General features: G+C 40.7%; 1 protein-coding gene across 2 annotated transcripts in view; it reads left to right on the top strand.

The window, feature by feature from the left end:
• Positions 1 to 18,608, top strand: part of cops7a (COP9 constitutive photomorphogenic homolog subunit 7A) — a 21,391-nt gene extending 2,783 nt beyond the window's left edge. The window contains exons 2-8 of one of the 2 annotated variants that reach the window (XM_005731869.2): positions 4,977 to 5,099; positions 9,439 to 9,514; positions 10,245 to 10,333; positions 11,157 to 11,359; positions 11,451 to 11,556; positions 16,530 to 16,691; positions 18,005 to 18,608. In XM_005731869.2, the coding sequence (XP_005731926.1) occupies positions 4,977 to 5,099; positions 9,439 to 9,514; positions 10,245 to 10,333; positions 11,157 to 11,359; positions 11,451 to 11,556; positions 16,530 to 16,691; positions 18,005 to 18,067 (822 nt within the window). In that variant the 3' untranslated portion in view covers positions 18,068 to 18,608. Of the gene's footprint in view, positions 1 to 4,976; positions 5,100 to 9,438; positions 9,515 to 10,244; positions 10,334 to 11,156; positions 11,360 to 11,450; positions 11,557 to 16,529; positions 16,700 to 18,004 lie in introns of both variants that reach the window. The other variant, XM_013910568.1, reaches the window with a different exon arrangement.
• The last annotated feature ends 1,885 nt before the right edge of the window (positions 18,609 to 20,493 follow it).

Genomic DNA, 20,493 nt, shown 5'->3' with positions numbered 1-20,493 from the left:
TTTACTTACTTACTTACTAAAATTATAACACAAGTAATCTCAGGGGATTTCAGAATAGTAACTACCATATTTTTCGGACCATAAGACGCACTGGATTATAAGGTGCACTGTCGATGAACGGGTCTGCTTCCATACATAGGCGCACCGGATTATAAGGCGCATTAAGCGAAACAAGCGTTAACATTCCAGCTTTACTGTTTATGTTATGCTAGCATAGCTGTGCCGCTAGCGATCATGTAGCACATCATTATATACCATCTAGCCCAACTTCAGTAACGCTACAAACATCACTGCTGTTTAGTTTTCTGTCTTCACTTATGTTGGAAGTGATAGCAGAGCTGTACATTTTAATTTTTTCAGAAATCTCTCTGTCAGAACATGGTATATCTTGTTTAGGTGGAAACTAGCGAGCTAACTTCCTGATAATTTCTAACTTCGTTAAATGTAATAAATTCTGTTTTCATGGATGCCTGGATGTTAAACTTAACTGTTACACCCGGTAAAGCAGCAACACTGATCATTTTATTACAGAGGAAAGAATTTAGACAGTTTATAACTCTCGGTGATGCTGCAGTGTTCGTCTGACTTTGGGACCTGATGCGGACGGAGTTTTGTACCCAGATTACTCCGCGAGGCTCCTGACTATGGTAGCCATAATGCTCCAACAATCCATCAAGCTGTGCGGCTTCATAGCTTAAGTCATACTAAAACATTTTTTGACAGATTTTTGAGCACTGTGTACCACATAAAATCGGTTCGAGGTCCGTAAGCACAACCAGAATTCATACATAAGGCGCACTGTCAATTTTTGAGAAAGTTAAAGGATTTTAAGTGCGCCTTATAGTGCGGAAAATACGGTAGTTTAAAGTAAAGCACAACAATTTTCATTTGAGCAAGCACAGTAGGGGGTCTTATTAGCAGGAAGAAACCTCAGAGAGAACCAGACTGGTTCAGTGAGGGCTGCCATCTGTCTCTACTGGTTGGGGAAAGGGTAGAAAGAAAACATTAGCATTGAGAAACAGCAAACATGCTAATCAGGTTGGTGGGTCATTCAACGATAAATTCAGTGAGTGTCTCCCACCTGAGCCTCTCCGAATAAACAGATTCTTTTTTATTAATGACCATTCAATATTCTAAGAACATATGCTAAATTTACCTTCACACTATGAAAAAGTCTTTTTTTCAAGCCCTCAGTGGGTGAAAATTTGCACTGATATAAAGCATGTAGTTTGAGTAGCATCTAAAAATGAATCTGGTACCAAAATGTAGGTATATAGCTTTCATAGCTTGTTCAGCCAGATAGCTTACACAGTGGTATAACCCTTGAGAGTTTATCCAAAATGCACTTCCTGAAGTTTCTTTCTGGGTACCAGTAGGGCTGCTCAATTAATCGAATTTTAATCACGATTACGATCTGGGCTTTCAACGATCATTAAAAATGACTGAGCCGATTATTAGCCCCTCCCTAATTTATCCGCGACACCTTAAAGGCCGGTCCGTGAAAATATTGTCGGGCATAAACCGGTCCGTGGCGCAAAAAAGGTTGGAGACCGCTGATTAAGAGGACCCGAGGGAAGCTCGGAAAGCTAAGCAGAAGTTATTTGGAGAGTGACTGCCGTTGGTTGAAAAGAGAGTTTAAAAAAAAAAACTTCAGTGGTGTTGCACACTATTTTATATTATTTTTTTAAAGTCATTGTTAACCCTTTAAAGCCGGTCAGAGCAGCATGCTCCGTTTTGCGTAACTATTTTTAAATCCCTGTAGAACCTGAACCGTGTAAGCTAGTGCAATAATTTGTTTTGCATATGAAACCGGAGGAGTTGTACTTACATCTGATGCCATCAGCTTGTCCTCGGTCACGGTTTCGTTCCACATATAGCTTTGCAAAAATTGCATAAAAAGCGCTTGCAGGAACAAAAACATAATATTCCAGAAACACGCTTTGCCGTTCCTATCAGCTGTTCGTAACACTTCCCACAGTGAAATGATGCACCTGCTGTTTTCTTTGCAAATTTGCATCATAGGATTGTTTTTTGTTTTTCCTGCAGTATCTAAAAATTGCTGTATCTCCAAAATAAAACTATGAAGACACTCAAAATAAATTTCCTGTTGTTGTAAACTATTTTTTGCAACTTTATTGTATTTAAAGTTTTGAGGGATAAGCCTCTTAAATTTCTCCAAGTAGAAATATATGTAAACAAAAGCGATTTTCAATTTTTTTTGTAGTTTATTGCACTTTTTTGCAATTTATGTAATTACTATGGACTTAATGCATACATATTATTAAAATATGGGCTATAACAGTTGTATTGATGTATAGCAACTTGAAATGCTCCCACAAATGGCACTACAGCATGTAAAAAAAATAATATAAGCTCTGGTGGACTTGGTTCTATAGTAGGTCTTAAAGGGTTAAATAAATATCGTCAAATAATCGTGATCTCAATTTCAGTGAAAATAATCGTGATTATCATTTTTGCCATAATCGAGCAGCCCTAGGTACCAGTGTTTGTTTCTGTTATTCTATGTGATAGACATTACATTGATGCAGTTTAGTTATTTGAACAGTGATATATCCCATGATGATCCTCAAAGTTGGTTACAGAAGAAACTGTGCTAAACAAAAAATTGATTTTAGCCTTAGATGGTGACACTTGGAGTGGGTGTAAAGTTAATTTGGTTGCAGTTCTTCACTCGATGTTAAATTTGTTTTTCAGCCCAGAAAATTTCATGCTACAGCTCCTCCTGTACTTAAGAGATTATGAGGGCTCAAAAATGCTGTTAAAATGACACAAATCAATGTGTTTATATGCAGTGACCCTGGTCTAGACAGCAGTCAAACATAAAACATATGCAGCTCCCAAAGTTGCCTGCAGAAAGGTAAAGAGGACACAAACCCCACCTAACCAAAACAAACAACTTTATTGTCACATCGTGATAATTTCTGTCCTCTGTCCATATGGTCTTAGTTAATCTAGAACCAAACGTCTCATCAGTTATTTTCCTTTAAGTAGCTTTAAAATGATTTAAGCTTCTGTTCTTTGTTTTAGGTTTTTAGTATTTGCACAGGCTGTAACCTCTGTGTTTTTATGGCTCAGTTTGCCTCAGCATTTAATAAGAAGCTGACTATGTGAAGTGTCAAAACAAAAACTCAAGCCTTAGCAGTGGTTTGCAGTGACCTTCAGCATGTGTCTTGGTTGCGATGCAAAGTCTATAGCACAGGGAGCTGTTTAGTGAGTTCGGGGTATTAGAAAACAGTGGAAGCTTGCAGCTCCAAAATTCAATTTTGTATTTCTTCTGCTTGCAGTATAGACTTTTTATTATTTAATAAACTGTCTTAGTCACTTTGATTTTCTAGCTGTCCAAATATAGAGCTCCTCTCAGCAATAACAATAGCTAAAGAACTGAATGTTTTGAGTAGGACTTGTAATGCCTGAATATGGTAGGACAGGGACATTGTATTAACATTAATACACAATTAAAGTAAAAGAATAGGCAAAATTAAGGATAAGTTGTTAAAAAGAATAATACAGGCATTACCTAAGGTCTTTGTTAAAACCACGTATCTTAATTTGCAGCTGTCTGTCCGTTTAAATTTATTCATGAATGACAGTGGGGTTTTTTCTGTTTTATTCATGTTTATTATATCACAGTATCTTGTGTCTGGACAGCTGCATCTCTCATATTGAGCAGATCAACAAATTCCTCATGCCACCTCTCACTGATATGCAACCAGTTTTGGCCATCTTTTAAATTCAGTTGAGGTATACAGATGGATCCCGTTCAGCCTCACACTTCGAGCTTGATTTGACTTTTAGAAAGCCCTGAAAGTATGAGGGGCGGTGTTTCTAAAGCACGGTGTAGGTTAACTTGTTTGATTAAATCGCATGTCCACTCACCTTTTCAGCTCATCTGTTAATGTGCACTTTGTGCACCTCCTCAATGATGATGCGATGGGGCGACATACAGAAAATGTGCATCTAAATGTGTCCAATTTATGGGGATAAGATACTATATTGGTGCCATCAGCAGAAGCAGGCAGAGTAGTATTAGCACCACAATGGGTATCCAGACACTGTTGCATAAATTTTAGGAAGTGGCCTAAGGTAATGATGCCAGTATGATGCAACTGCAATAATTTAATCATGCATCTGTAATACCAACTTCCCTTGTGTCCCAGGATGTGTCTACTGGGATTAAGATCTTAAAATATCCCATCAGTTGCTCAGTTGAGGCTCATTTGAATCAGGAGGAAGTGGGATCAAACTGGCATACATTTAGATTTTTATAACTAGAGAATGTAAAGAAAACATTAAATATGACGGGTTAGATCGGGGTATGGTCCTGGATGTTTATTAGGTTGTTTGTTTTCTTTCCAGATTTTAAGTGTCTGCTTGAGGCGCAGATAGATTCATGTCAGTACTTAGGTAATTATTCTGGTGCTGCCTTCAGCCCAAAGTGCATTTGCATCGTATTTCTATTGAGGGAGTGGGCTGATGAATATACATGCCCTGCTTCACATTCGTTTCACTTGTTGCCTGCTTTGGTACTGCCCAGTTAAGCTGCTCTTTCAGTGTCTGAGGAGCTCTCCAGGCAGTTTGAGGGTTAAGTGCTTTGGTCAAGAGCCCTTGGCTGTTGGACATTAAATTAGAGTGAGTATTGTTCATTTATATAGATATATTTTCAACAAGTGACGAGTGGCTGCAAGGTTTGACAAGGGCATGGCATTGCACGCAGATGCTGTGGGGTCTGAGGCTTCATTAATAGACCATTGTAGTTCTTGTTCTTGTGTTTTTCAAAGATTTTGATATGATGTCCCCAGAGGGCTTTAATAAAGTGGCAGAGCTAAGGCAATAAGAGAGGATATCTCTTTGATTCTTATCGTGATTGCTCTGCAGCTCATCCTTGTCTCTGTAGTATCCTTGTCTCGTCTAACCTGCTAACTGTGTTTCTGGTACCTGTGTCCTCCCGGCATCAGATGGAGGTGGAGCAGCTCCTGTCTCTGTCAGGCTCAGCACTGGCCCAGGCTGTCAGCTCTCTGCTGGAGACCCCAGGCCTCTATGTTTTCTCTGACATCTTGGAGCTGCCTAATGTCAGAGAGGTAAATGCTCTTTCCTCACGCTTTATCCACACACTCTGCCCTTTGGGATATTGTCAGTCCTGGCATGAATGAAAATCATTATTAGTTAAGTCTTGTGTTTAAATGCACCATCAATAAATTCTTCCAAAACTAACTAAAGATACCAACAACACCACAGAGAACAACCACACTGATAATTTTATTGGAGCTGAAAGAATTTGCACCATTTTTAACTCAGTGGTGCCTCAGTGCTTGTTTGCTTTTTGGACCTGAAGGAGCTTTTGGATCCTGAAGTGATAATGATGTCAGACTTAACAAGTCAATTTCCTGAAGATGTATAAACTGAAGATGAACTAGAGCCAAGCTGGTCCCACAAGATTATGCAGTAAGTCACTATAACCTTTAAGCTTAATCACTTAACCAGAAAAATGATTAAGCACAGTCTTATTTACAGTTTTGGCCAGGTAAATGGCAGACCTTCCTGTCTTAATGCTGCCCCCTGGTGGTGAGAGTTTAAGTTAAAAACTGCAGAGGGAAATTACAAAAATGTCCTTTAATGAATACAAGAAGAAGCTGATCAGCCAAACCAGTGGCTGCACAGCTTGTGTGTAGTATGATTGCAAGTGTTTACAAACTGAATCACATTTGCCATCCGTGCAAGTGGAAAAACACCACAGTTATGTTCCAGTGACTGAAATCAGAACTCACCCTCCGATCAACACAACAACACATAATAAGCATCGAGCTCCTGAAGGCACCATAAAGTGCAGGATAACACGTTACATACACACAGCTAATACCCTGTTTTTGAAGCGAAATGCTGCTTTTAAAGGAGAGTGTGATTTAGCAGAAACATTCATCCATTACTTAAGTTAAGCCGTGAAAAGGATGGAGAAAAAGCCAGACCAGCGGGAATATTTGCTAAGAATATTTGAGACCCTTTTTTAGGAGCTAAACAGATAAATTGCATTTGTCCTTATTTAATAAAGAACCATACCAAGGTGAAAAAAAATGAAGACAAGCAGTCCTAAAGAAATATAGCAGAGGACATTTTAACTAACAGATTGCAATAAAAAGACAAGAGAAAAAAGCTAAAGTTGAGATTTCTGAACAGTTCAGACAAAGTGATAAATACCACAGGAAATTAAAAATGTCAGTTTGGAGTCAGTTTAGACAGAAGAGCAACAATACAACAGCCTAAACAAATATTTACCTCTGTGTTTTTTCCCCTCACTGTTTTTTAACTGTGCATCTATTTACACAATGATCTATTCCAAACATCCTGTGTGAGTTTATTCAGTTCTATTGTGATTTTCCTCTGGCAGGACAAAGACAAGTGTTCTCTTTTCATCAGACAATATTTGTATTTTTAACAGCAGTGAATATTTTCCTTTCCTCTTAGCTACTTTCCAGACATGCACAACACTCAAATCGACGTAGGCAATTACAGAAGTCAGACGAAGGGCCACTGCGGTCATTCCTTTCCCCCCTATAATTTCTGTTAAATTTAATAGATGGCCTCCAGTTATTTATAAGGACAGGGAAAATGGTTTGAAATGGAATAGGATTTCTGCAATAGAGCAGCTGGACATTAACAAAGAAGAATTTCACCTGCCCTCTTTCTTTTTTTTTTTTAAAGTTATATTAAAATATTTTTTTTAAACCATGGGGAAGCTGTGCATCAGGAGGTAGAGCAGGTTGTCTGCTAATTGCTAGTGGTTCGATCCCTGTCTCCTTTAACCTGCCTGTCAAAGTATCCTTGGGCAAGAAACTGACTGCAGAGTTGCCCTCATCCATCAGAGTGTAAGTGTGTGAACGATGAAAGCACTTGTATGAATGTGTGTGTTTCAGGTGGATGAGGCTTGGAGTAGCAAAGAGTGATCAGATTTAGTAGAAAAGCACTATGTTAGTACCCGACTGTTTAACATGCATGTTTTAGCCAGGTTTTTATTAATTAAAATATAATTGACACGTTTGTTTATTAAATGGCCACATAAGGTATAAGGTAACTGTACCAGGCGATCTTCCTTATCATGCTGTGTGTAGTCACCTGCCTGAGGCCAACTCTGAGCCAAGAAAAAACCCTGGTGAGGAAATGGATGGATGTGATTACTATTTAAATGTTAAGGACCAGGAAATATTAGACGGGGGTCATTCTGTGTCAGTTCATCATATGCCTCCCACCTGACCATCTCAGATTTGCTAGGGCAAAGATAGTCTCTTAATAGGAATTATGCTAAATTTCAGGTCCCTGCTGTCAGACGTTTTTCTGGCATCTTTTTTTGAGGGGATATTTTAAAGTTCATTTATCTAGAAAATTACTTGAGCTAGATTTTTCAGAGGAAATATCTGGTACCATGACGATATTAATATGGACTGTCGGGGGTGTAGCTTAAATTAACATAGAATGATGGCAGCTTGAAGTGTCATAAATACTTGGATGTCTAATCTCTGACAGCAGATTTGAAGGCTTGTAGAAACTACAAATTCTGGAAGGGGAGAGTAGAGGGCTGATAATTTGTTTATAGCTTCTCATACATAAGGCATATAATATTCTTTAAAAGATCGGGTGAATGGTTTCACTGATGTTCAAGCTTCAGCATAGGTGGAGAGAGAAAAAAAACACATTTTCATCCAACTTCAGTGTGACATTCCCCAGGTATGCCTCCATGTACCAAAATCCAAATTACCTTTTTTAGAAAGAGAAGGTTTCTGTTAATAATATATCAAAATTTGTGATGGTTTTCTGTCTCATTTTCTCAGTATGAGGTGTTTTCTTTTTCTTTTTTTTTGACACTCTTAAATTTATGTACGGGAGCCAAAGATTGTTTCAGAAGCCGAGCAACATGTTTTAATTTAATTTATGCACCTTCAGGGCCCAGCAGGAAGTTTGTTTTTTTTCTAGCCAAGAAGAGAGGATGTGTGCTCAGTACCATAAGCACATGATTACAGGCAGGAGTTCCTGGTACACTGGATGCAGATATGTAATTAAGGAGGATGACATAAAAAGGCTGAGACTTCCATGAAGGAATTCAACTTTTAGTTACATTCTGCTATTGAAGATAACTTGTTTCATTAACGTTGATGATGCAAGCTATACAGGTAGCAGAATTCATGCATGTGAATGCATGTGGTGTTATATTATATTTCTTCAAATGAATTAAATGCTGTTGGTGTAGTATTTATAATTTCTTTGAAAAAAAATGTCATTAGCTGAATTACTGAGACTTTATGATCAAGTGATTGAAAATTATATCTTGGAAATACTTAAATAAGAATGTTAAAATGCACTTTTGAAGCCCGAGTATCTCTGTAGCCAATAATCTGATAAGGACAATCTCTCAAATTTTATCTCGGCTATTAAAAATGAAAGGCAGCGGGTGAAATTTAGGCCCTTTGTCTTAGATCCAGTAAATTTTAGAAATATTTGAATTTATTATAATCCTCAACTGCCATACATAAAGATGGGTATTTCAAAATTCATACTGGGGCAAATTTTGATATGTTATTAGCAGAAATGTCCTCTTTCCAAAAAGGTAATTTAGATTTGGTACATCGGGTCATACCTGGGAAATATCACAGTGAAGTTGAATGAAAATGTGGTTTTGTTTTCCATATTCAAGCTTGAATATCAGTGAAACTATTCAGCTGATCTGGACTGATTTAAAGAATATTTTATGTCTTGTATATGAGAAGTTATAAAGAAAATATAAGCCCCTACTTATCCCTACGTGAACTTGCAGTTTCTTCAGGACTCCAAATTGAAAGCGATTAGGCATCCAAATATTTATGATGCTTCAAACATCCATCATTCTTTGTTAACCTGAGCTTCACTCCTGAGAGTCAGAGAGTCAGCACCAGATATTTACTCTGAAATATTTGAAGGACACAGCTCAAGTAATTTTCTAGAATTTTAAAGTTGCCGCTCAAAAATTATGCTATAAAACATCTAAAACCTTTCATAACTTAAAGTATTTTTTCTGCAAAAATTAATGTCACTAGGGAGCTGAAATCCAGCATAATTCCTGCTAAATAGTGCATCTTTACCTGGAATCTTTTCAGGCAAAACTGTGAAACTGTCATGTGGGAACTTCTTTTTTTTATTATAAACTGAGATGGAATGACCCACAGATCGCCAGAGATGGATTTTGGAGCCTGGTATGAATGCAGAATAGTCCTAACACATTTGAGTATACCCGTCAGGTCTTTTTTTGTGTTTCTTTCTTTTTTACTGACTCACAGAAACACCTCTGCTCTGTCCATGGATAAAATGCCGTTGAATAGCTCTTACGTAGAGAGTCTCATTACTTACAATATTCTGCCACATCATTTTCTCTTTCATCTTCTCTCCAAACCACAGCTGGAGAATGGTCCTCATGCACCGGTGTACCAGCTCCTGAACCTCTTTGCCTATGGAACCTACTGCGACTACAAAGGTATTGCAGCGGCAGCACAATGTAAATAAGTAATAGGGTGGCCCTGCAACTCTTTTATTATGAGCCGTATTTCTTTGCTTCAAGGCAGGCACCTTGACACAGAGGCTTTAAACACCCTCACCTGAAATGCTGCAGGCAGGTGGTTCATGGATAAAAATTGCTGGAGTACCTCAGCCTATTTAGACTGATGATTGTCTGTGCCACAAACAGACTGTAAACAAATCTTTTCCAACTTAAATTGCTTTCTGCGTAACACACCAGGAAGCTTCAAGTAGAAGTGGAATCCTAATTATGACTAATTATGTACTGAAGATCAACCAATAGCCTGGAAAAAAAGATTGTAGCCTACTTTATTGTTCTTTCCCTTTTGAGACTTGCCGCCAGGGAGCACATTTACTTTCATAGAGCTGTGTAGTGGATCCCTTAGAGGAGCTGTCAGAGCTGCCGTCTCAGGGGGCGTGAGTCCTGTCACCAGGGTAGCGAGTCAGCAGGAGGCACAGTTGCAGGAAATGGACTTCCTCCCGACTCCGTTCTCTGACTGCTTAAACAGCTCCACACTCACCTGCACCTCGCTGTGTAACATTACACTTCATAGTAATAAGTTTTGCTTCTATTATGTGTGGCTGTTTGACCCTCTGTAAAGTAACACTTACACACTGTTCTGGTAAATGTTTCCCATTGTGTTTCTATTTGTTTTTTTGTGTATTATTATTCTCGTCTGCTGCTGCAGAGAGAGCAGCCTCACTTCCCGAGCTGACCCCGGCACAGAGAAACAAACTCCGTCATCTGTCAATCATCAGTTTGGCTTCCAACCTCAAGGTACAGGTCCATTATTCTCTCGTCCAGGTTTTACATAAAAGTGCAGATGAGCTGTGGTGTTGTATTGATTTTTGTTTTCTTTGTCTCAATCTTAGAAAATAAATTTGCTGCAGGCGTCATAAAGCAAGCCCTGATATAAATGATATGTGGGCAATTCTGCTTTTAGATGGCTTTGCTATTTTCCTCGGGCTCATAATCAGATTTTTTTTTCTCTTTTTCTTTTTAACACTCGTGTGAGGTTGGCTGTGATCCTAAGCTTGTGGCTGTAAATATATCAGCTAAATTTGGAGGAAAACAACAGACGAGCCTCTTAATTTCTCAAGAAAAGTTACCAGCACAACTTGTACCCTTCGTGTCATTTGAAATTTCAGTGCCAGCACTCCATGTCCACGATAAAGTATTCATCTTATGTGGTTTGTTACAGCATCTCTCCACTGTCCTGCACCTCTCCTTGTGCCCTTTTCTTTTCTCTGCTCCTGATAAATAATAGATTCATTATTCTCACCAGTGCTGTCTTTTTTTTTTTCTTCCTCCTCTAACTTAATATCTGTGTCCGTTAACATCCCTCTTTTCACTCCTGCCCCCTTGTTTTTCTCCTTAATGTGTCACCGCTCTCCCTACATGTGGGTTTGAACTCACTAATTGCCCAGTGAAGGATTGTAAAGTTTTGAGCTCCTTTCATCTTCCTCTGGCAGTGACATTTACACAAATGAGCGTTTTCACTGTAACATTTTTTTAGTCATTTTGCATCAGAGCACTGAAGTGGAATCAAATTAGCTGCCTGCTTACCTACACTTTCCTCTTCTCTTTATTTTCCCCTCAGTGCCTGCCGTACTCGCTGCTCCTGCATCAGCTCGATTTGAAGAACGTGCGGGAACTCGAGGACCTGCTGATTGAAGCTGTTTACTGCGACATCATCCAGGGGAAACTGGATCAGAGGAACCAGCAGGTGGAGGTAGACTGCAGCGTGGGTCGCGACCTCGGCCCTAATGAGCTGCCAAACATAATCAACACGCTGCAGGAGTGGTCAGTATCACCTCTAAGTGTCTGTGGACACACTTTAGATTTATGTCTCAATTATCTGTTTTTCTTACTCCGTGCTTTTGTTCTCTCTCAGGTGTGCAGGTTGTGAGGCAGTTCTGTGTGGTATTGAGGAGCAAGTCTCGAGGGCAAACCAATACAGAGAGAGCCAGCTAAAGGTCAAAGTCCAAGTGGAAACAGAAGTAAGTCCTTCCTCCCTTCAGTCTTCAGTTCTGTCTCTTTTCCGCTTGGCTACTATCTCCTACTATCTCTTTTTTCCCTGCCAGCCATTTGTGGTATTCTAGTTTCACCCTGACTGCATATTTCATTATTTGCAACCTCATTTCTGTAATCAGTCTGTAATCAGTGGGAATGCGATTAACAATTTCATAACGGCCATTTAAAGTGATTTCTTTTCTAATGCACTTTGTGTCAGTAAAAACCTGCAGTCCCTTAAATGTCCAGCTGATGTTAAACTAAACATTTTTATTCTCTGTTAGCGCAGCTCTGTGAATTGCTTGGTGGGGTTAAAAAATAGAAAAGATAATGAATGCATTTTTATTTTACATTTTTTCGAGATTTGCATTAAATTGACTGGCATGAAGCCACGGTGCAAGTTTGTTTACTTTTCTCATGTTCCCTTCATCAACACTCAGGCAGCCTGCTAGATGCTGTCAGTCACACAGGCACTGACACACCCCTCTATTATTAGTATTCATGCCAGATTTAGACAGTAAATTCACTGATGATGTGTGATTGCTCCAACTAGCTCGAGCTTGACAAATCAAGTGGGCATCTTCCAAGGTTAAAGCTGTCTTAGTACAAAACTCCCTCTCCGTGCAAGAGAGCAGCTCAGCAAGGTTAAAGTCCTGTCTGTGGAAAAGAGGCCGAAGCCTCACGTAAACTTTTCACTGCAAATTTGCATGGAAAAGTGAGAGGGGACTTTCAAAGGCATTCATGGGCAGTGTGAACAGGAACAGATGCAGCTACACAAACATGTTTTTGTATTCATGTAGGTACCTCACTGTTGTTTTAATGTAGACTTACAGATATTTGCAGACTCATTGGGGGTAAGTAGAATAGTTTTACATGTTCACTAAACAAACTGTACATGTGTCATATGTAAATGGACCAATAATAACATAGTACTCCTTTACTCCATCTGAGCACTCAAATCCCTTTTACATTAAAACTACATTCAAGCAGCAGAGGCTTTGAGAGCTTTCTAATCATAAAACACATCATCTGACTGTATGTGGCAGTCTGGGCTTCAGTGTCTTGTCCAAGGACACTTCAACAGGTGAAATGGAAGAGCCCGGGATTGAATTTTTGACCTTCTGTTGACCCGCTGGGCGACATTTGCCACTCCCCTTTCACATCTGTCCATACTCTGAAACCTGGCCAGTCTCCCCAATTAGGAATTACTTACCAAATCAACATTTCCTCGCTTTCGTCGTGCCGGCGAGCCGCTCTCTTGGCACAGACGTACCCTTTTACAAGCGTTCGTTTGCTCACAAAGAGTTAAGCTGCATCAAGCCCTCAAAGTGTTCTTAAAGTGAAAGTGTTCTTAGTGTACTTTAACTATAAGATGACCTTTGAAAGTGTTGACTTTAGTATGGATGAGACAACACCACTGTTTCTGCCACTGCTGCATATTTAGATGTGGCTGTTTTATATGAGGCTGTTCTTATATCTATAGAAAACAGTTCATGCAACGATAGGAAAATTAGTTTGATAAAAGTTTTACATACAAAATATAAACAATGTTCATAAGTGTTCGATGTGTTGCCCCTCTGGACTCACAGCATGCGTCAATACGATAAATAAATCACGATAATTCTTTCTCATACACCCTGTATGTATCGGTGGCAGTGGGAATAATCTCTATTCCCACTGCCACCATCAGGGTTATGAGGGGCGCTGGAGCCTATCCCAGCTGTCACGGGGCAAGAGGCGAGGAACGACCTGGACAGGTCGCCACAAGATGTCTGTCACAGGGTCAACACATAGAGACAGACAACCATGGATAACGTGCCAAAAATGAATGAATGTGTATTCTCTTTCCATGCTTGGTCTCTTTTTTTTTCTCTTGAAAAGGTCTTAAAACATCCTAAATTTAACTTGCTTCTACCTGCAGTTCACATGAGTGGACTCGGACTGCTTAAGTTAACAGCGTTTTCATAAGATTAACTAAACGCATTCCTCTGAGAGATTAACATGTAAATATGGACAATATCGCAGCTTATACATTGCCGTTAACTTTTCTGAATTGTGGTTTTGTTACATCATTGTCGTTATAAAATCAGGATTTAGCAGTGCAGCAGCTCGGATAATGGCTTGTCAGTTAAGGCTGCTTAACATCAGTATAATGGGACGTGTTTGTGTCACTATTTCATGCTTGTCCTGTTGTCTGACAAGAGAAAAATAGAGGTATGTAAATGAGAACTGCTTTATTGGGAACTCGGCTCTTTTAAAATACAGTTTATGGAAGCAGAGAGAGTAACAGAAGAGGTAAACAACACTGCAGTGTTAGCCACATTTGCCGTGCACTGTGCTGACAATTATTACATGCGGTTAAACTGCTCGAGATGTAACATTTTATATTTAAGTGCAGAAGAAGAAACATAATAAAATAGCACAACAAAGAAAAGAAGAAACAAGAAAACAAATTGCAACCTTATAGAAAACAAATCATCCAATAAATCACTCCACTAAAAGAAGAGATGAAGAAAACTGATTGAATTACTGAAAGCATAAGTAATCTGGTTTGAGGCGACAAAGCAAAGCATGTTTGAAGAAGTGAAAAGATGGCAAGGAGTGGATATTTAAAGATAACTTATTACAATCAGTGGAACATAAAAGCTTTTATAAGTTTCCTTTGATACAAAATCTATTTTAAAGCTTCTAAATGCAGGCTGTTCCCTCCAGAAGTCATCCACGGGCTCTTCATTACCTTAGAAGACACAGATAACCTCTCTCCGAATTTAAAGTGATTGATTTATCAGCTGAATCGCTTTGAATCCCATTGTTTACAGCTGGTTGCTAGTGGATGTTACAGGTTCTGGTTCAGGATAAATGAGCATCTTGTGTTGCGGTCATTTCGGCAGTCATCTCTACAAGTCTCTGAATTTGGTTCTCTCCACCTGTCCCACTTGAAGAGTCGGGAGAACTGGAGCCTGTCATAGGTTGTCGTAGGAGAGGGGTGGGATACCTCCTGGTCAGGCCTAAGAACTCACTGTCCATTGCCTCTCACCATCACGTCCATTTGTATATCTTCTTGTCCTTAGCGGGCGACCAGCGGCGGTGGTCTGCCGCGCAACCAGTACACTGCTGTAGGTGCCGCAGGTTCTCTTGCTTGACCAACGATTATCTTCCACGCTTTTCGATCTAAGGCGATGGTTCTTGCCTGCCTGAGGTCAAGTCGAAGGGCCTTCAAATCATCCTGGATTTGTTTCATCCATGTCTTCTTTGGTGCATTTCGATGCACCCTCCAATCGGTGGGGTGGGTCAACCAGAGAAGGCCATGGTGGTAGCGGCTCGGGTCCATTCGACAAATGTGGCCAAACCAACGGAGTTGGCAGCGCTGGATTAGGTCGCCGATCGTTGGTTGGCTGCCGCAGCTGGTGAGGATGGTGTCATTCGAATGACGGTCGCGAAGGGAAACGCCGAGAATGCATCTAAGGCAACGCATTTGGAAAACTTTGAGCTTGCTCAGGTCGTGTTTGAGCATTGTCCACGTCTCTGCGCCGTAAAGTAGAATGGGCAGGGTTCAGTAAAGGCGGATCTTTGTCGCCAATGAGATGTTGTTCTTCTTCCAGACGCACCAGCGCAGGGAAGCGAATGCTGCCGCCGCCTGCCCAATTCTGGAGCGTATCTCCGCTGATGGTGCCACTTTCTTCTCCTCGACGAGGGACCCCAGATATTGAAATTGTTGGACTTGTTTGATCTGCACACCATCAAGGTGGACGATTGTTGGTGAGCCGTCGGTGGTCAGGACTTTGGTCTTCTCAGCGTTAACCTTGAGGCCGTACAGTTTGGAGTGCCGGGCGATGTCATAGAGGATGTGAGTTGCCTCGGTGTCGTCTTCGGCAAAAATGGCGCTATCGTCAGCGAACATTAGATAGGTGATAAGTCGGTCAGTCGAGGCTTGGACTCCGCGGCGGCCCTCGAATGCTTCCATTTGTATATGGCCCTTTAGACTAATGTGGGACCGAGGCAGTTGTTCATTCTTATCTACAGTGATGTAGATAAGTAACAGGAAGAAAAAAATCCTCAACTACAAAAGAGACTTTTCAGCTACACGTTTTCTGAGGAAGAAAAACCTGTTATTAAGCATTTGTTTTTTGTGCGTCAACTGTGATGTCACCACAGTCCTGTGATCGTTGACACTTCTTGGTTCAGGTGCACCTGACACACTGCAGTTGTCACTTTCATGTTCTCAGCATCAGTGCTGTTATGGGAATAGAAGAAGTTAAAGTAGGAAGCAAGCTTTCAAGCTGTTGCAGCATCTCCTACTCTGTAATCAGACCATCTCTGAGCTCCTGTACTGTTATATCATTGAAATGGCGCTAAAGAAAGAAACGGTCATACACTCTGGTGTCCAACACGGCCAGTACACCAGCCTACAAAATTCAGCACGCGACCATAAAAGGATAATTAGAGTGGAGTTTGGTTTTTGTAACTTTTTACATGCACAAAAAAAACAAGATCTGCTCCCTGACGTGTGTTTGTCCGCTTGTGTAGATCCTTTTCTTCATTCTCGGTGTGCAGCCGACAAAGACATGTAGCAGTGACGCTGTACGTAGGTAGAATGCTGATTGGTTGAAAGTTTGGCTTGAACAGGACAGCAGAGTTCAGCGCAATGGGGAAAGAAGATGGGAAAAATATCAAAGACCAAACAATCAGCACGAGACACACAGACAGCAGCCGCAGTGGACCGTCTTAATCATTTTTAACTCAGTTTCACTTCACTACAAAGAAGTTCTTTGTCTGTTATGACTGCTGTCTTCTCCACAGCAGGCTGAAGGACCAACAGCAGCCCAGACACAAGAGTTTTACGTTACCAGTTGTTCTAAATATTTTTGACACGGCCTCCTGGTGTCACTAACACAAGAGGACACCCACGCTCGTCCCTTTAATTTTCAGTTTTTACCCTCTCTCTTCACTTCTCCACCAGGTCTCAAATCTACAGAAGACGTTAAAGGCCAGCGCCGCGTCTCCGTCGTCAGGCCCCGCTCCAGCTGGAGCCGCCTCCAATCAGGACGCAGACCAACCCGCCGAGCCACGAGACCCCGCTTCCTCTCAGGAACCGAGACAACCAGGCAAAAAGAGCTCAAAGGTGAAAGGGTGAGTGGCGTCCCGCTGTGTTTGTAGTGGTTGCACGTAGCGGGCAGCAGAGTATTTTGAGTGAGCTGCTTTCATATTTATTTATTTTGTTATACAAAAGCACCCACCAGGAGTTTGCATAGAAATTGCATTTATTGTTTTCATGGCTAAATATTTTACAGATTGAACGCATTTTATTCAAATTGGTTGGTACGCTTTTAAATGAAGTTTCTGTTGTTGAGGTTCTTCCCTCCCCCATCCAAATAAGAAATTCATTTTTACAAGTCACAAAATTGGAACAAAAAGCTTCATATGGAGGTTTTTTCCATTACGTTTGTTTTATCGCTGCACCTCCTTTTGTTCTTTGAAGCACTTTGTAACTGTGATTTTTGAAAGGTGCTTCATAAATACGTATATCCCTACTTATAAGCATGAAACTATAAAGACTACTTCAAACACTAAATTAAAGCCATTAGTCCGGGTTTCTTGTAGAGAGCAAAAGTTAATTCAGCCGAGAACCACCGTGTTTCCATTTTTCTAATAAACAGTAAAAAGCCAGCTGCTGCTGTAAGTGGCTTGTCTGTGCAGAGCGTGTGTCTGCATGAAGTAGCTTTATTATCAGATGCACATTAGTGTTTTGCAGCGGTACCATAACCCCGCTATCAGGAACTCTCTTTCTGTTCTGCTTCCATCCGGCCTAATTACCAGTGGCTAATTTCACATCTGTCCTGGATTGTAAAATGTCAGTGGATATACAAACGCCCCGCGTGTTTCCTTCCTGAAAGAACCATTTCCCCCCTCCAGTGACCGGCCGAGATGCTTTGCTTGGCTGCTGTTTATGTTGTTCTTGTCAAACAGAGAGCAGTGATTATTTTCTGGCTGCCTGTCACATTTTGACGAAGCATAGAGCCCTGTAATTTCCATCACTCAGCACCACACATCATTCAAATGAAGATCCACTCAGTGTTTTAAAATCCAAATTAATGATAGCTTAACCTCAATCCTCAAATGAAAACGAGTTTTGACACCATTTCTTTATGAAGCTATTTAAAGGATGGGACTGATACTGCAGCTGTTATTATTAGAAATCTGCTCTTTGCCGAAATATGCAGAAGAAGAAAATCCACTGTGATCAGTGCCACTGCGAAAAAAACAAAACTGTAAATACTGGTGTTGGGAATTTTAGCATAAAGACACTTTTGCACCCAGGTTGCATCAGTAATTTGTTGCTTCAGTAGAGCAAGCAGAAAGTAAACATGTAAGTCATCAAATTATTTAAATAAAAAAAGAAACACCAGCTGAGTTTTGTATTTGTTTTCTGTCCAGGCTGCGAGGCAGCGGCAAGATCTGGTCCAAGTCCAACTGAGGACGAAGGGACAGCGGCACTGATGGACACTCACTAATCAACGGGCACACACGGTGTTGACAAAAACAAACATTTAAATAAATAAATAAAATGTGATCACAGTTCATTTACCACAGAACAACCAGGGAGCTTCACGGGAACTTTTTCTTCTAACCAAATCTCACCCTGACGGATTGAGAACCACACACGGAGCTGATGGATAAAGCAGGCGTGACATCCTCTCCTGCAGTCGTTAACGGGCGGACTGTTTGTGTAAATACACGGAGACAGAGCAGTCTGCAGCAGGAGTCAGTTGCCTTTGACCAGAAACAGGATCAGTGTATTTGACGCCTGTTTGTTTGTGTATGTGTGTGTGTGTGTGCATGCGCGAGTGTGTGTGTGTGTGTGTGTTTGTGCATTTTTTTGGTCTAAATTGTTCTCTTGGTTTAGTTTAATTCTATGTTGCTTTGTATTATTTGTCTCTCTCGCTCGCTTCTGAGGTGAGACGTGTAAAAAAGGAAAAAAAATCTGAATATAAATTGTTGGAAAATAAAACGAAGCCCTGTACTTGTCTCGACTGTCTCATTAATGTCACTGTCACTTCTTTTATTAAATGCACTTCAGAGTCTAACTCCGGAGGGTGCGCTGCTAAATGTTAACTCGCAGAAGGGGGCTACCCGTTAGGAGGTCAAGCCATTAATTAGGGCATGTCCCCAAAGAGACTAATGTATTATAGAGCTGAGGCTTCCCCTGTGCACTACCAGCATGGCTACACATACACAGACACACACACACACACAGAAACTCTAAGAGCATCCATATTTCATATGAGAATGTTTTGCCCAGAGCTTCTATTTCAATGTCAAAATTGCCTGTTGAAATTGCCTGCCACCCTTTCTTGTACCTCCATCACGCAGTCAAAATTGCCTTCATCTTCACCGCTCTGTCCTTCTCTCACTCTTTTGATTCTGTTTCCTCTAAATTCTCCGCTCATCGTCGCGTGTGACAGTAATGGTTGCAATTAGCTGACCATCAGCAATGGAGAAAGGGCAGCAGACGGAAATTGTGAGGCCCTTTTCATTTAACCTCCCGTTTTTCTCCGTTCCCTCCTTCCTGCCACTTTTCTCCTCACCTTTATAAATAGTGGTGTTAATTTCAGTCAGTGCGATTCAGTTTCATCGGTTCAATTTTTTTACTAGATTGGATCTGTGAAATCTAACAGCTGCACACCTTTGGAGGTGTTTGCGAGTGAGAGATGAGTCGACGGTGTCAGCTGCGTGCTTTATTATAGGTGTGATCATGTGACCAAGAGACCGCATGCACGAGTTCACACCTGTTATTTTTTTAACTTATGCATTAATGTTTGTTGTTTACCCATCATGGTTCCTAAATTGCTGCAACACCTGCCGGTACGTCTCATAACTAGACCACCATTAAAACTTCCACGTGGAACCGAGCCAATCAATTACTTTGATTGATCAGTAAAATGCCCAGAGGAGATGGAAACGCTGTGCGGCAATGCTGCCGCAGAATCTCAATACACTCCAGTGGCATTTCTCTACTCGTGCCCGCCTTGATTTTATTGACATTTGTTTGAGAAACTACACAGAGGAAATTCTTGCTTAGCACCCCGTTAATCTTTGTAAAGCGCAAGAAATCCGTATGAGGTGAGGAGATAAGGAAGAAGTTTCAGACAAAAGCAAGCGCCTTATTCTTCACCTCCTTTCATCTGCTCCTCAATGGTGTAAAAACAGCCAACCGTGGCTGGCATATTCAAGACTTTTCAATGCCAAGCTTGTGGTTTCAAATCAATGCAAGGCAGTGGACTAAATGTTCACTTCAGGGAGAAAAAGATTAGGATACAGGGGTAGCTATTAAAATGCACGGTGTAAGCTTTATCCTTCCCGTAAAGCATTGCCGATCGCACCGCTCCAGGGGGAATTTATTCAACATGCACAGAAATAAACAGATAGGCAGAGCTAAAACGCCAGTATTGAGTCTTTATTGAACTTCCATGGTACAGAAAGACCACATTTCTACAGGAATGCTACTAAAAATCACAAGACTGGATATCTGGAGGATTGCACGAGCTACGCATGATGCCACCAGCACTATGTGTGTAGTGGGAATCTGTTTGTGTGTAACTGGTAAGGGAAGGGGAGGAGGGGGTCATGCCTCAAAGCTGCTTAGAAAAGTTGCCAGACACAAAGTGACATTTGGCTTTGAAAGGGTCTAAAAGACATCACTCACTGATAGGTAAAATAGACATTTTATAAATAAAAGATTCAAAGCAACTCTCACAGGTGTATACATGCAGATTCACAGGAGATACAGAAACGATGCTCCTTGATGTTCTACTTTCCTTTGTGTTCTACCCAAGACAGCTAAAAAAATGATGATAATAATGTGAGAGGGAACGATGGTGGTTTTGTTTTCCAGATTGAGATACTTGGCTGTCGGGTGAAAAGAA

This window comes from Pundamilia nyererei, unplaced genomic scaffold (genome assembly GCF_000239375.1).
Source record: "Pundamilia nyererei isolate P.nyererei 1_Seehausen unplaced genomic scaffold, PunNye1.0 scaffold00045, whole genome shotgun sequence".
NCBI lineage: Eukaryota > Metazoa > Chordata > Actinopteri > Cichliformes > Cichlidae > Pundamilia > Pundamilia nyererei.
This window is presented reverse-complemented; position numbering and strand designations above follow the sequence as displayed.